Source organism: Naegleria fowleri (genome assembly GCF_008403515.1).
Source record: "Naegleria fowleri strain ATCC 30894 chromosome Unknown tig61, whole genome shotgun sequence".
In the NCBI taxonomy this organism is placed as follows: Eukaryota; Heterolobosea; class Eutetramitea; order Acrasida; family Naegleriidae; genus Naegleria; species Naegleria fowleri.
The window spans coordinates 78,592-93,097 of record NW_025407993.1 but is presented as its reverse complement, the minus strand read 5'-3'; the positions used below and the strand labels follow the sequence as shown (position 1 = coordinate 93,097).

Genomic DNA, 14,506 nt, shown 5'->3' with positions numbered 1-14,506 from the left:
CAATTCATATTTTCTTTGAATATATTCCAGCATCATCATAAATTTCTTCACCTAAAATGATTTTTATTCGTAACATATAGTTTGCAAACTTGCAAATTCTAATTCTCGATCAAATCATCTGAAAATTCTTTCATATGGATGAGTATCTTTGGTGGATAAAGTTCGCTCAGTGAGGCCTCTTTTGGAAATTTAAGCTGCAGTTCAATAGATTCGAACAAGTGGCCTCTGCATGTCGAACATTCGTTCAGAACGAGAGCAACATCTCTACGACTTACAAATAGAGGCTGTCGGTGGTATTGGTTATCATCAAAATCGTTGCTGCAATTCAGCTTGCATTGAGCTTTCAAAAGAAGATTTCTCAATTGTTTTTCACATTCTTGAAACTTTTGTTGACTTGGCTGTTTACTAAAGAAGGAAGACCCACCACTCGATAACATGTCTTGATACAATTTACTACATGGCTGCTTAATATTTGTTTTGATCCAATGCCATTGCACAAATGTCAGCAAGCATGTCCTCCTCGTGAATTGAGAAAAGTAAGAAATATCATTCTCTAGACAAAACTTTTTCTTTGACTTGTTCCATTGCAATGAGATGGTGTAGGTATGGGGGCGTTGTTCGTTAGTGAAGTATGTTTCATTTTGATTATTACTATTGTTATTATTATTATGTACATTGATTGGGTCATGTTTAAATTGATGGCAGTCGTTGGATTTTGAATTTTTTGGTGCAATATTCACAGGTTGAACCTGATGCATGTTTGAAATTGCATCTTGCTGATCATCGAGGGTCCACAAAGTCGAGAAGGAAGGAAGATTTGGATGTGAGTGGTGATGGTGTTGTTGTTGTGGATGAAATTGGTGATGAGAAACTATCGTTGAAATCGGTGATGTCAAATTAGCCATTGCAGAATGACAAGAAGAAGCATGCGACGATGAACTGCTACTGCTTCCACTCGACAGAGTTCGAGAGAGTTTGTTGTTGTTGCTACTGCTGGAAGAGTTTGGAAGTCTTTTAAAGTCTTCTTCATCTGTGTCCTCACTGTCCTGAAAAGCAGTTTGAAAGCTTCGGTTCTGGGAGGAAGAGCTGCGTTTGTTGCTGTTGCCAAAGAACTTCATTCCAAAGATTGCAATCTTTTTTTATGAAATTCAAAAAGTCAAAAGGAAACTGTTGTTGTCCTTTTTAAATTGTCCGAGAGGTGTTACAAGGTTTTTGGGAGGAAAGATTTGGCAACAAGCAATTCTTGAACTGTGAATCATCATGTTGACTGGATCCTTTATCACAACAATTAAGTGTCCACATGTTGGAGAATATGCGAGTGGTTGACACCTATCAAAGGAATGTCAACCTTTATTTGGAAATTAGCACAAAAAGGTTTCTATTGATAAGGAAACCCATTCCAATCTGCAAACACCGAGTTTGGAAGTAGAGGAAGAAAACTTTTTCTCAATGGAGTTTCATGTTGTTGCTTTTTTCAACCACCCTATTTCTATACGGAATCTTCCTCTACTTCCAAACTCACCACCCTATTTCTATACGGAATCATACCTCAACAGATTCTATCATTTACCCCACAAGGCATGATGGGAAGTTTTTCCTTCAATATGGGTGAACGTGATCCCTCCGATCCCTCTCAACTCATCTACAAGTTGGAAAATAGAAAAATGATTTTGAGAAAGGGAAACCCATTGGAGATTCCTCCACCCTACTCCAACTACTTGGTGAATCAACAACAAGTTCCAACCACAACAACCTCTCGGGAACCTCCAACCGTTCATGCTACGTTTGATATGTCCCAGAGTCCATTTCGTCCAGGATGTGGTTTGGAATTTGTCACGGATCCCCATTCCCACTGATGGATCCAAAGGAGAACAGTGAACGCATGGTTTGTGCTCTCAGCACCAAATTCAGAACGTATTTGAACAGTCTTGTGGATGGAAAGGGTATGAACTTTTTGCAAGTACTTTGTGGAGAATGGTTTGACTTTGAGGGGAGGTTCTCGAATGATCAACCAAACTCTTTCCGTTACGTTTTCAATTCCATTGGAGAAGGTGATGATGTCTTTGAGAGCTCTCCTCAAGTTCCTCTCGAAAGGAGATTCCAATAGTATTGCAACAGCATCATCATGGGCCTTCTCACAAGAAGTGGATTTCCTTAACGCCATTCTCAAGTTCTTAGATGAGAAGGTGCCTGCTTCAGGCACCTGAAGAGGGCAAATTCGTTGTGTTCTTCTTGTTTCAATACATGTCCAGAGAACAGTGTGCTATTACGGACGGCGATCCATTGTCTAAAATGGTGGTCCTTCATACGAATTTGCATCAGCTGATTCAATTGAATGACATACCCATGAAGGATCTCCTCAAAAATCAGAATCCCTTTAGAATGGTTTTTGAATGGTACAAACAGTTTAAGCAACAGGTTAACAGAGAACCTTTTTATACAGCTCGTGTCAGTGCCTGCTCCTCCAATGGTCCAAAATTGTCATTCTCAATGCAAGAATATATTGAAACACTGTTTAAAGGACCTTCGGGAAAGGATATGTTCGCCGATTTACCTGAAGTTATGGGAAATAGTTTTGGGAAGTTTAACGTCGACAAACTCAATCCCTCAGCGATCTTTACTTTGAATATTTTCAATGACTTTGTGTACTCGAAATCACCACCACATGTTAGAGACCAAGCCACAATCATTCCCTCATTGTTTCACGTGGCACGCCAAGCAGTGACGACCAACAATGTGAATGACATCAAAATGGAGCCAATGATCTGTTCTGACAGTGGTTTGCAACGTTCATCTCCTTCTTCAGTCGTAAGCATTGGTGAAAACGCTGGACCTCAAACTCAGCCCCCAAAGTTGAGCGAAATTCGACAAGAGCGGAGAGAAATGAATAATGTAGTGAAAGAAAAAGAGAAGAGCGGAGAGAAATTGTTGAAAACAAGAATCAGAATTCCAAGTCTGTTACAACTCTCTCTCAAGACAACTTTCAACATCTAACTGTTTCGACACCAAACCACTCCTTTCCAGATGACATTAGTGTCGTCCGTGAAGAGAGACGAAAACTCAGAGTGAACTCAGAGTGACTCTAAGAATGGCTTAAGTCAAGCATGGTCTTAGTAAACGTCCAACACCAAAGCAAGCCAGTTCATGTTTGAATCAAACTTAAATTGAAAGAACTTACAGAATAAAAGTATTCAATAGGTTTTTCAACTTTTCTACTTCACTAATTGTCGTGCTTGATGGGTGACACCGCCAAAATACAACCACTTTTTTGCGTTCGTCATGACCGGTCATGTCACCAAACGCCTCTTTAATCTCTTTCCACTAATGTCGAATGACATGTCTCTGTACTTTGTCTCTAAAGTTGTTGAAACATAGAGATCTATTTTGGAACACATTAAAAAGAAAAATAACAAATTGCTCGACTGACTTCTTCTTACCCAACATTGAGTCAATTAGTCCATACTTCTCTCTCTGTTGTATCAATTTCAATTTACTGAACTCTGCTCCTTTAAACAAACGGACATTTAAAATCATCGACAACAACTCTTCCAAATCTCTCTCATTCAATCACAGTCATCTCACTTTTGAAAAAACTCAAACAGACCATCATGGGAATTCAAGTCAGTGCCCTCTCTGCCAATGACGGAGTAGCTTTCTCAAAAACTAAATCACCTCCAAACTCACATCCTTCTTCTCCTTTGTCATCATCTCCGAATGGTGCTCTCTTTATACCTCAAGTGAATACTAATTCGAAAAAGACGAATCCAAACACAACCAATTCTCCAGTCATGCTTGGAAATGCTAAAAGCGGAATCATGATTTCTTCGAATGATTTAAATTCCAATCCTTCCTTTAACAGTAACAATTCGTCTATGTATGGAAGTAATAATTGTGCATCGTCACTAAATTCGCCAAACTCAACCAACAACAATTCTTCACAACAACCACGACGTCGATACAGTTCTCAACTCTCCACCAATGGTCTCAAGATGATAGATCCAGAAAATATCACCATGCTCATGTTAGGGGCCGGTGAAGTTGGAAAAAGTACTCTCTTTCGACAATTGAAATTTGTGTGTGAAGGACCAGCTGTCAAAACTCAATCCATCAATGAAATGGATCCAACTTATTACTATTCCCAGGGTGAAATCGACGACTACAAGGAGGTTGTTCGAGAAAATGTCATGCAGAACGTGAGATGGCTCCTCGAAGGATGTGAAGATTTAGGAATTCAAATTGCGAGAGAAGATTTGAGAGCTCGAGCTCAAGATTTGGTTTCAAAACTTTCAGAGCAGTCCATTCAACATGTCATTTTCACTCCAGAAAATGAAATTAAAAGTGAAATAGGTCAACTTGTTGAAGATTTGTGGAAAGATGAAGGAATTCAACAAGCTTATGAAAGAAAATCTGAATTTCACATCTTTGAAACAGCTCCCTAGTAAGTTCCATTTGATATTATATTTGGTAAATATTCGAACAAACCCAAATAGCTTTTTTGAAAATGTTAAAAGGATATTCGATAACAATTATACTCCCATTCTAAAGGATATTCTCATGATGAGAGAAAAAACTATTGGAATTCAGGAATTGAAATATCGAGTCGAAGATCGTTGTAATATGTGTTTGACCGATATGGGAGGTCAACGATTGGAACGAAAAAAGTGGATTCATCAGTTCAATTCTGCCGATGTCATTGTGTTTGTTGTCTCGTTATCGGAATTTAATTTGACTTGTTACGTAAGTATTGCAAGTTCATGCATTGGTTTTGACATTTTTCACACTTTCAAATTATGCGTTTGAATGACCTTAATATCAAAACATATGATGAAATTCAATGATCTTGCCATGTCTCTTCCTCCTCAATAGGAAGATGGAGAGACGCCTCGTCATAAGGAAAGTTTTGACATTTTCCAAGATTTAATCCACAATCCACATTTCCACAAAATTCCATTTGTGGTCTTATTCAACAAACTTGATTTACTCGAATCGAAACTTGCTTCATCTTCCTTCTCTTCGCACTTTAAAGATGAATTTCCTCCCGAAAAAGATGAAAAGAATGTCAACGATTGTGTTCAATTTTTACAAGACAAATATGTCAATGCTGCCTTGAAGACTCGAAGTGTTCATGTGCCTAGTGGAATTATTCCAACAACTTCTGGAGAGGACGCTCCAGTATTGATTCGAGTATTGAGTGCCATGGATGAAGAAAATGTGAGCTCTGTCTTTAAGGATGTCACAGAATTTGCCATTCGAGAACATCATCAACGTTATTTGACTTGTCTCATTAATAATTGTTCTCAAAAATAGAAATTTGTAAATAAAATCGCTCTATCATAATAGCATTGTTGACTCTCAAAATTAAAATTCTGTTCTTGTGTAAACGTACTGGTGTTCACGCGAGAGGTTCATCTTTTTTGTTGAGCCTCCGACTCGCTGTCATCCACACACCAAATTTGCACACTGGCTCATGACCCAGACAATGTCATCTCTCCATTCTTGATCTTTGGATGCTTTTTCTAATGCATTACTTGGAGTGTGTTTCAACCGAGGCATCCTGTGGTTGTTGTTGTTCGGAAGCTCATGCGCTTTGTGTTGTTGTTGGAGGTGGGTAGCAAATTGATTGGATGAAAACCCAATAAATAATTCTCCATCTCCTCCAACACAACCGACGTAAAATTTTTACAACAACCGTTCTTGAAAAAAAATGTCTCAATCCTCCGGCTCTTCATCAAACACTCTTGCTTTCGTTAGAGACTTTGCTTTGGGTGGTGTCTCTGGTGCTGTCGCCAAGACTTTGACTGCTCCAATTGAAAGAGTCAAGTTGCTCATCCAAACTCAAGATGCTAACCCACGTATCCGTTCAGGAGAAATCCCAAGATATACTGGTATCGTTAACTGCTTCACTAGAGTTGCTTCTGAACAAGGTATTGCTGCTTTCTGGAGAGGTAACTTTACCAACGTGATTAGATATTTCCCAACACAAGCTTTCAACTTTGCTTTCAAGGATTCCATCAAGAAGCTCTTCCCTAAGTACAGTCCAAAGGAAGAGTTCGGCAAGTTCTTCTTGGTCCAGATGGCATCTGGTGGTTTGGCTGGTGCTGGTTCATTGTGCATTGTCTATCCATTGGACTATGCTAGAACTCGTCTTGCTTCTGACGTTGGTAAGAACAGAGATTTTAAGGGTCTTGGTGACTGTTTGGTTAAGACTGCTAGAGGTCCACGAGGTGTCTTAGGTCTTTACAATGGTTTCGGTGTCTCCGTTGCCGGTATTATTCCATACAGAGGAGTCTACTTTGGTTTGTATGACTCATTGAGAGAAAAGAATCCATACAAGAATGACCTCGGTGTTTTGGGTGTCGTCTCCAAGTTCGTTGTCGCTCAAACCACTGCTATTGCTGCTGGTTATGCTTCCTATCCATTCGACACTGTCAGAAGACGTCTCCAAATGCAATCTGAGAAGCCAAAGGAACAATGGATTTACAAGGGAACTGCTGACTGTTTCACCAAGATTCTCAAGGAAGAAGGTATGAATGCCATGTTCAAGGGTGCTGGTGCTAACGCATTGAGAACTGTCGGTTCTGCCCTCGTCTTGGTCTTGTACGATCAAATGCAAGGATTGCTCGGAGTCAATTTGGGTGGATCTGGCGGAGAATAAGTCATTAAAGAGGATTGAACAACTATAAACTAAACGGTTTTTTATCACAATTGTGACACTTTTTGTTTCGCTTCTGACTTTCCAAATTTGTAAGGTTTTGGTTCGCAACTGAAATTTGTGTTGAACATGCTCAGTTTGATTTGATGTGTGGTTAGGGGTTGTACTGCAATAGGTAACATATGTTATGCTTGGTCATCCCCATCACTTTCATCACTAGATTCGTCTTCGCTTTCCACATCCTCGAAGGTCATTGGGAACCTTAAAATGGCAGCAACACCTGTCATTTGTGATAGTTGTGTTCCTGCTACATGCATGCCAGAAAACATGACAACCTTTCCACCCGTAGATTGAACATTTTCACACAATTTCACATAGCCAATTCTTTGTTTGAGGTCACTCGACCTGAACAATTCATCAGTAATGAGCAAGAGATCGATTGCATTCTGCTCGGCAGCTTTCATGACATGATTTGGCCCATACACAGCACGGTTTTGATCCACTGAGAGCATGTTATAAAATTCCTCAAGAGCCTTCACTTCCTTAACTGCCTTTGTATCGGATAATTTCTTCAGAACAGATTCATCTTGCAAGACCTCTTTCAATCCATGTAAATGCCCTGTATTTGAGTGCACACAAACAAATTTATCCTTATTGGCCAATAAATCTTTGAGGTCTTTTTGTTGGGCTATCTTGTTCATGTATTCGAGAAATTGTTCATTAGTAAATCCAGGAGATGCCAACAGGACACATTTCACAATATCAAAATTCACATGTTGTTGAATTCCTCGTATGATGGCATCGAAAAACTTATTCAAATCACTTTCATGTGACTCTGCATATCGCTTCTTTGAAATACTCTTCTCAATCTTTTGTTTTTCAATTGTCATGTGTTGTGAAATGAGACACAGATGGGCTTTTCCTTCTGACATGATAACAGCAGCCAAATCTGAATTTTTAGTCATATCAATGGATTCCTCAATTCTGTCGAGAAAGACTTGATCCCATCTTGCTTTGGAAATTGACAATTTACGATTTAACTCTAAATCAAAGGTGTGATATTGTCCGAGTTTGATATATTGATTTTCAGTAACATTCTTTCCAGAAATACGAAAAGACTTTCCCTTCGGATCAAAGTCAATCTTTTCTACAGCAATGGTGATCGTAATTTTCACCTTTTCATTGCTAACAAGTCCTGTATTTGATTCTTTTGATACTTTACGAATGGTTGTAGCTCGAACACGATCTCCAATAGCAATAATATGATATAAATGCCAAAGGTCTTCATCAATTTCGGGCATGAGTTCAATGTAACCCTCGCCATCTTTGGCAGCAATTTCTTTCTTGATTAATTTCATTGTTGTTGATGAGAACGTAAATGAAAATGATGATAATTAATGGATGATAGTATTAAAGATGTAAACCATGTGATGAAAGATTGAAATTATAATTTGTAAACAATTTGATACTATTCAAATATCAGCTTAAGAAAGGGCTTGATGATTCTCAGAAAATTTCTAGAAACTAGTAATTTTGATGCACCTATTCGTTCCGATGGAGTGTTGTAAAGAAGAATAACAAAGGTTTAAAAGAATGAAGAGTTGCGGTTTAAATATTAACAACACAATTTTCGGAATGTGAGTTACAAAGTCGCTAATTTTTTTTAATAAATTTTCTATTTTTGTTTCTGAAATTATTCAAAACGAAAATTGAAGAGTCGAAACGCTTGTTTTCGAAAGTCTTCAATTTGAAATCAGGGAATATTGTATCAATACAAATCAATTCAAGGTGATGATTCTATTTGTTGCATTCTTCTTGAAGAACCCAGAAAAATCGACCGAAAAGAAAAAATGTTTCATTCTTTGACACAGAATTGCTTTAATCAAAAGTGACCCAAGGTGAACCGACGATCATGCCTTCAACAACTTTTCCGAATTAAATATTTTACTTTCCGTTCCAGGCTGAGTAAATGCATGGCTCTGGATTAGTTTAGCTTTTATAATTGTAAATGACAGTTTGAAATTTATCGATATATATATATGAACGTCCAACACAATATCTCTCTCCAAATTTCGAAATTGTATTTCTATAATTACCTAATGAACGACATATCTTAATTTCTTTTGGAAGGTTCATGTGTGACTTTTTTGATCTCCATTATACTTGATTGGCCTTAATCGAGAATCACTGGCCATCAATTTGCGAAAGACACTACAAAAATTCCTTTCTCTCTCAAGGCAGAGATAGTTCAGATTTTTTGATGCCTCTTCCGCCTTACGAAAGGAAGGTTAAAAAAAATGTTGGGTGCCTTGGCAAATAACCACAACAACCACAATGGCCTCAATCATGAGAATCCTGGTAGCTCTACGATTATGAATAATTATAATCATACTACTGTTGTAACAACTACAACTAGTAATATGCCAGCGTCTTCCTCCCTAGAAGTACCCTCCACACGACAACTAAGGCCAGATATCACCCGCAATCGATCCAACCGAAGTTTTACGTACGGTCCAACAACAACGGCAATGGAGGATGATGTTCAAAGTAGTATGGATGCGATCTCAGTGGCCTTACCACAAGCTACAAATCCACAACTTGATTCAGGTGCAAGTGAGCCTTTTCAAATTGGATCACAGCCTCCCTTTATACCATCAGCGCCTTCTGTAGCACAACAAAGTGTTGCTAACTCATCAAGCACACTTCGGGGAGGGTTGAAAATAGAGAAGGGCTTTGCCCTGTTCATAACCGGCTTACGAGAAGCGGAGCAAATCCCTAACAAAGTGCTGTCCTTTCTTCTGTATGCATGGCTGATTATTCAAACGATTTCTCTTTCTACTTATTATGAATATGAGTGGGGATATTATGGAGGTTGGGTCATGAGAGCTATTGGCTTTACATGGACATTAGGACTTGATTTCATTCCGTATGAAGGAATCATTACTCTCGACTTGATCTTTTTCATATTCAATATAATAACGTTGAGCATGTTTTTGTTATCATTGACTGCTTTGGGTAAGTTTTTGATGTTGAACTTAAATGAATACAAATTTACTCTCCGTGGTTAGGCAAGGGAAACCGTTATTGGAAAACAATCAAAAAATACACAAGGTAAGTTCATACACTACGACTTTCATTTAATTAATTGTCGTGAAGAATATTTTGTCTTGTCCATATATTGCTTGGGGTTCCAATGATGTATTGTTATGGAGTATTATGGCACTGCGACTATGTGACGATAACATTGAACGTTTATAAGAACGTGTATTGCTGGTCGTCCTTAAACGCCGCAATTGCAATAGTTTCTTTGATAGGCGCGATTGCAACCTCTTTTATCACTGCAATATCGTGCTTGATCTTGGTTGATCTCAATCCTACAACTCGCGTTTTTTTCACTGCCTCCTCTCCATTTTTCCATGTGTTGTGGTTGACTTCAAATGTCACGTTTGCTTTTTTCCAGCAATCCATTCCACCATATATTTATTATGCCGTACCATCTCTATATCTTTTCAAAACACTTGGCTTATGCGTAGTGCTTGTTATGCGATTCCCATTCTATCGAAGAGTTGAAAATTCTATCATATTTGCAATATTGACTGGTTGCTTTTCATGGTCAGCGATTTCTCTAATTTCATATTCTGTCATGACAAATGTCAGCTCTGTGCAAGATTCCAAAGATATGTATGGGTTAATTTTAATGGGCATAGCATTTATAGTGTACTTGGTAGGATTTGTTGTGGGATTTGCTGTCATTGAATTTACAACGAAGCGAATTGTAAAGCGAGTGATAGATTTGATTGAGGACGCTAATCTTACAGATAATGAAATTGAATATCAGAAAACCATGTATTTGGTTATTCAGTGGGCAATGAGAGATAGGTCATTGACAGAGTATGTACGATGTCTGATCAATTCTTTTGCTGCCAGTAAGATTGAACTAAGATTTACAGACTTGATTGTAACTGCAATCTATATGCATTATTTTATCGACGGATTTCATAGCAGCTCCCTCATGTTGTTAAAGCAAGCCGAAGAGTTAGGAAACTCAGAAAATATGTTCCAAAGACTAGACTTGTACATACAAAAGAAGCATTTGATGGAAGCTCAAAACGTTGAAAGTGCAGAGAGAGGAGAGTATTTATTTAAGGTTTACAAGTCTCAAGAAAATATTATGATTCTGCAAAAAACATTCTGGAAGAATGTCATGTCAGACGACTTTTCTATTATCACTGTCGAACAACTGACAAGAAAGATCCAGTTAGAAACCGAATACTGTCGTACAATTTTAGAGAATTTAATTTCTCAAAAACGTGACAAAACAGTATATAGAGCATATGCAAGGTTCATGGAACAATTTTTGTTTGAAAAAGAGATTGCAGAGGAGTATTATGAAGTAGGTTCGAATAATTTAAAAATTGACTTTAATATTTATTTCGTCTCTAGAGAGCTAATGAAATTGAGGAATCAGAAGCAAAGAAAAGAACTATTCCACAAATTACCTTTCGAAATAGAGTCCATCCAATGAGCACCTCCACCAATACCAAGACCTCCAAATTTACAGAAAGAAAGAGCATTTTTGAAATTCCAGAGGGAGATTTGAATGACCTCGAATCTGCCTCGCAATTTGGACAAAAGTTAAACCCCAATGAAAAGCTAAAGGATTTGTATCGAAACGCCCTCAAGAAGGAAAATGTGAACTACTCGCTTATCATTTTATTTACATCAATCGCATTCGTTTCGATAGCAGCGGTTATTGTCAGTGAAATAATTAACATTAATCTTTCATCAGAAAACACCCAGATTACAGTCATGATTAATTCTGCTCCTCTACCAATTTCAGCAATGGCCACTGTATGTGAATATAGATATGTTCAAAAATTCTTGGAAATACATGGAGCTATTGATGAAACAGTTTTAAGATCTATTCAAGACCGAACCAAATGGTACTCGTCCATGGTACTGACTATGATCGAGACTGTTCAACAGCCCATATTTACGGAACAAATGAAGAATGATATGCTTACACCGAAGAAGGACGTTCTCATTCCTTCAATAGACCACACAAATAATTTCACATACAGTACAAGAGAGATGACTTATGCAGAATTAATGCATCATATTTATACAGTTACTGACGTCATTAGTAATTTCAATGCCTCTCAATTTTTGAACACTTCTAGATATGAATTTTTATTCCTTTGGGCTAATAGAATTAATTTTCTCGATATATTTGAGGTATTTTGTGATACATTAACACAAAGGAATTTTGAACATGTTGCACATCAGCAACAAGTACTGATTGGACTAATATCAGCTGTACTTGCTCTGCTCTCTATTTACTTTTTGATGTATATCATTGTTACAATTAATTTTATTCAGCAGGGAAGAAAAATAATCAAGCTACTCCAACATATTCCCAAGGACGAAGTTGGTCAAATTAGAAATGATTTGGAGAAAAAGGTAAGTTCTGAACTTCGTATGCTGAAATATATTAATATCATTTGTTCACCATACAGACTCAAGCATTTGACCATCGAGTTGAGTTTTCGAGATCAAACTATTTTTCTCCACCCAGGTTGTTCATATGCTTGATAGTTGTGTGTTTTTTGTTGATCTATTTATCCATAGCATTAATTCTATATGAAGCAACCAATAACCTTAAATACAACTTGAATGCAATTTCCAAAGTTCAGCATGGAACAGAAATTACTCATGACTTGACAAAAATCACTTTTGGTAGTCTTCAATTATTGTTTGATGACAATCAAGATTTGAGGTATACCCGTGACGAAATGTACACATTTGCTAAGTCCTACAATATAATGGACCAATACAATGGATTCAAGTATGGTGATCAGGAAGGTGGATACTTTAATCTTGTTGGAATGAGTAGTGAAATCGATCAAAAGCTAGTAATTGCGAATAAGAGTTGCGGCAACTTCTCATTCAACAATTTTGCAATTGAACAAATATATTGCATGTCACTTGATCAGCTAATTGATGCCAATGTGTATCTCCTAACTCGACAAACAGAAGATGTTTTTAATAGGAAATATCCAGACGCCGAGCTTCTTGACCAGTTTTGGAAGAATTACATGGTCTATATTCAGACAAGAACGTTGAGCTGGGACTTGATGCTATTGTCCATTAACTATTTCACTACCGTAATTCGGGAGCGAATGATCAGTGGGCTGGCATGTGTTTTGCCAGCAGCGGTTTTGATTATACTCATTTTCGCTCAACGGTACTATGGTCAGATTAAGAAAGAGAGAGCAATCTTTATGTTGATGTTTAACATGGTACCTTGTGACGTTCTAGACAACATTGACCCTCTGAGAAACTTTATCATGAACAGAAACTTTCAGAAGAAAAAAGAGTTCTAAGGATGATGGAAGGAATGAAGTTAAGGCTATTTGTGATGCAGCAGTGGACGGAGTCATTTTGTGTACCAATATGGCTGTCATTGAGATCTTCAACCCTTCATCGGAGACTATGTTTGGATATAAGGCTACTGATGTGATTGGAAGTAGCTTGCTTATATTGTTTGATAAGGAGAGTAAGGATAAATTAGAAACAGCACTTGTGCGACTACGTAACTCTACTGAAAACACTGGAGAGACGTTTGAATTGGTTTGTGTGAGAAAGAATGAAAGAAAATTCTTTGCTCGAGTCTCAATCTCAATAAGCATTTTACAATCGAGCAAAGACAAGAGCTCTAGTACTTCAAAACGCTCCATCATTTCATGTTTTATCAAAGACATCACAACAGAAATCAAACACAATAATCTCATTAATCAAGAAAAGATGAAATCTGAGGCCTTACTTTTGAACATTTTGCCAGAACCAGTCGCCAATAGGTTAAAGGCAGGAGAAACAAATATCTATGAAAACTTTAAGGTAAGTTCATGTCATCTCCTTACTTTTTACTGACTCATTCTTTTCATACTGCAAACAACAGGATGTGACTTGCTTCTTTTCAGATATTGTTGGATTCACTACTATGAGCAGTTCTCTTGATCCAGAACAGGTGGTTTCCATGCTAAACAAAATCGTTAACTATTTTGATACTCTCTCAGATTACTACGATTTAGAGAAGATCAAAACGATTGGAGATGCTTATTTTTGTGCTGGTGGATTACATAATTGCATGCAATCTGATCACCCCGAAAAGGTCCTTCGTTTTGCAATGGATGCTTTTGGTGCGATTTATATTTACAATTCCGAAAATAATGCTTCTGTGAACATACGTGTGGGCATTCATAGTGGATCCGTCGGTAGGTAGTAGCTCGAATTTTGTTTCTGTGTGTGAAATATTAATTTATTGGTTCAATAGTTGCTGGGGTTTTGGGCACGAGGAAATTTGCCTATGATCTTTGGGGAGATGCAGTCAACACTGCTTCGAGAATGGAGAGTTCTGGTGTACCTGGCAGAATACAATTGTCACGACAAACTTATGAAAGAGTTCACGATTTGTTTGAATTCGAAGAACGTGAAATTGAGGTGAAAGGAAAGGTGAGTAGTTTTCTGATTTCAGAATTGCATAACTGAAATTCATTCATGAACTTTCAATTAACAGGGCAAAATGAAGACCTATCTCCTCAACCAAAAGTATTACCAAAATCCCTCAAAGAGTGCAGATGAAGCTCTTTTCACGACTGACCTTCGCAGGAGATTAAGTGAAAATAATTCTGCTTCCAATATATTCAATTCAAACACCAATGAAGAGCAAAGGAACAGCGTTGAGGCGTAATTGGTGGTTTGGATGTTCACAATGATCCGCTTTTATTCGTGTAATTTGCTTGGAATGCAGTATCAAACTTTTAAGTTGAAACTATTTGTCCACATCAAGTCGTA

General features: G+C 37.6%; 7 protein-coding genes across 7 annotated transcripts; 5 read left to right on the top strand and 2 right to left on the bottom strand.

Moving 5' to 3' along the window:
• Positions 1-98: 98 nt before the first annotated feature.
• FDP41_008378 (uncharacterized protein) lies at positions 99-1,118 on the bottom strand (the record flags this gene model as incomplete). The annotated part of the gene is made up of 1 exon (XM_044712224.1): positions 99-1,118. One exon carries the CDS (start codon positions 1,116-1,118, stop codon positions 99-101), a length of 1,020 nt encoding a protein of 339 aa, XP_044557884.1.
• Positions 1,119-1,580: 462 nt separating this feature from the next.
• On the top strand, positions 1,581-1,856 carry FDP41_008377 (uncharacterized protein; the record flags this gene model as incomplete). The annotated part of the gene is made up of 1 exon (XM_044712223.1): positions 1,581-1,856. The coding sequence occupies one exon, from the start codon at positions 1,581-1,583 to the stop codon at positions 1,854-1,856; it is 276 nt and encodes a 91-aa protein (XP_044557883.1).
• Positions 1,857-2,244: 388 nt separating this feature from the next.
• Positions 2,245-2,994, top strand: FDP41_008376 (uncharacterized protein; the record flags this gene model as incomplete). The annotated part of the gene is made up of 1 exon (XM_044712222.1): positions 2,245-2,994. One exon carries the CDS (start codon positions 2,245-2,247, stop codon positions 2,992-2,994), a length of 750 nt encoding a protein of 249 aa, XP_044557882.1.
• Positions 2,995-3,608: 614 nt separating this feature from the next.
• FDP41_008375 (uncharacterized protein) lies at positions 3,609-5,307 on the top strand (the record flags this gene model as incomplete). The annotated part of the gene is made up of 3 exons (XM_044712221.1): positions 3,609-4,438; positions 4,491-4,737; positions 4,867-5,307. 3 exons carry the CDS (start codon positions 3,609-3,611, stop codon positions 5,305-5,307), a joined length of 1,518 nt encoding a protein of 505 aa, XP_044557881.1.
• Positions 5,308-5,704: 397 nt separating this feature from the next.
• FDP41_008374 (uncharacterized protein) lies at positions 5,705-6,655 on the top strand (the record flags this gene model as incomplete). Its single annotated transcript, XM_044712220.1, has 1 exon — positions 5,705-6,655. One exon carries the CDS (start codon positions 5,705-5,707, stop codon positions 6,653-6,655), a length of 951 nt encoding a protein of 316 aa, XP_044557880.1.
• Positions 6,656-6,837: 182 nt separating this feature from the next.
• Positions 6,838-8,010, bottom strand: FDP41_008373 (uncharacterized protein; the record flags this gene model as incomplete). The annotated part of the gene is made up of 1 exon (XM_044712219.1): positions 6,838-8,010. The coding sequence occupies one exon, from the start codon at positions 8,008-8,010 to the stop codon at positions 6,838-6,840; it is 1,173 nt and encodes a 390-aa protein (XP_044557879.1).
• A 939-nt stretch (positions 8,011-8,949) lies between these two features.
• FDP41_008372 (uncharacterized protein) lies at positions 8,950-14,402 on the top strand (the record flags this gene model as incomplete). The annotated part of the gene is made up of 8 exons (XM_044712218.1): positions 8,950-9,667; positions 10,186-11,045; positions 11,096-12,112; positions 12,169-12,904; positions 13,008-13,549; positions 13,611-13,926; positions 13,986-14,164; positions 14,229-14,402. The coding sequence occupies 8 exons, from the start codon at positions 8,950-8,952 to the stop codon at positions 14,400-14,402; spliced, it is 4,542 nt and encodes a 1,513-aa protein (XP_044557878.1).
• Positions 14,403-14,506: the final 104 nt, after the last annotated feature.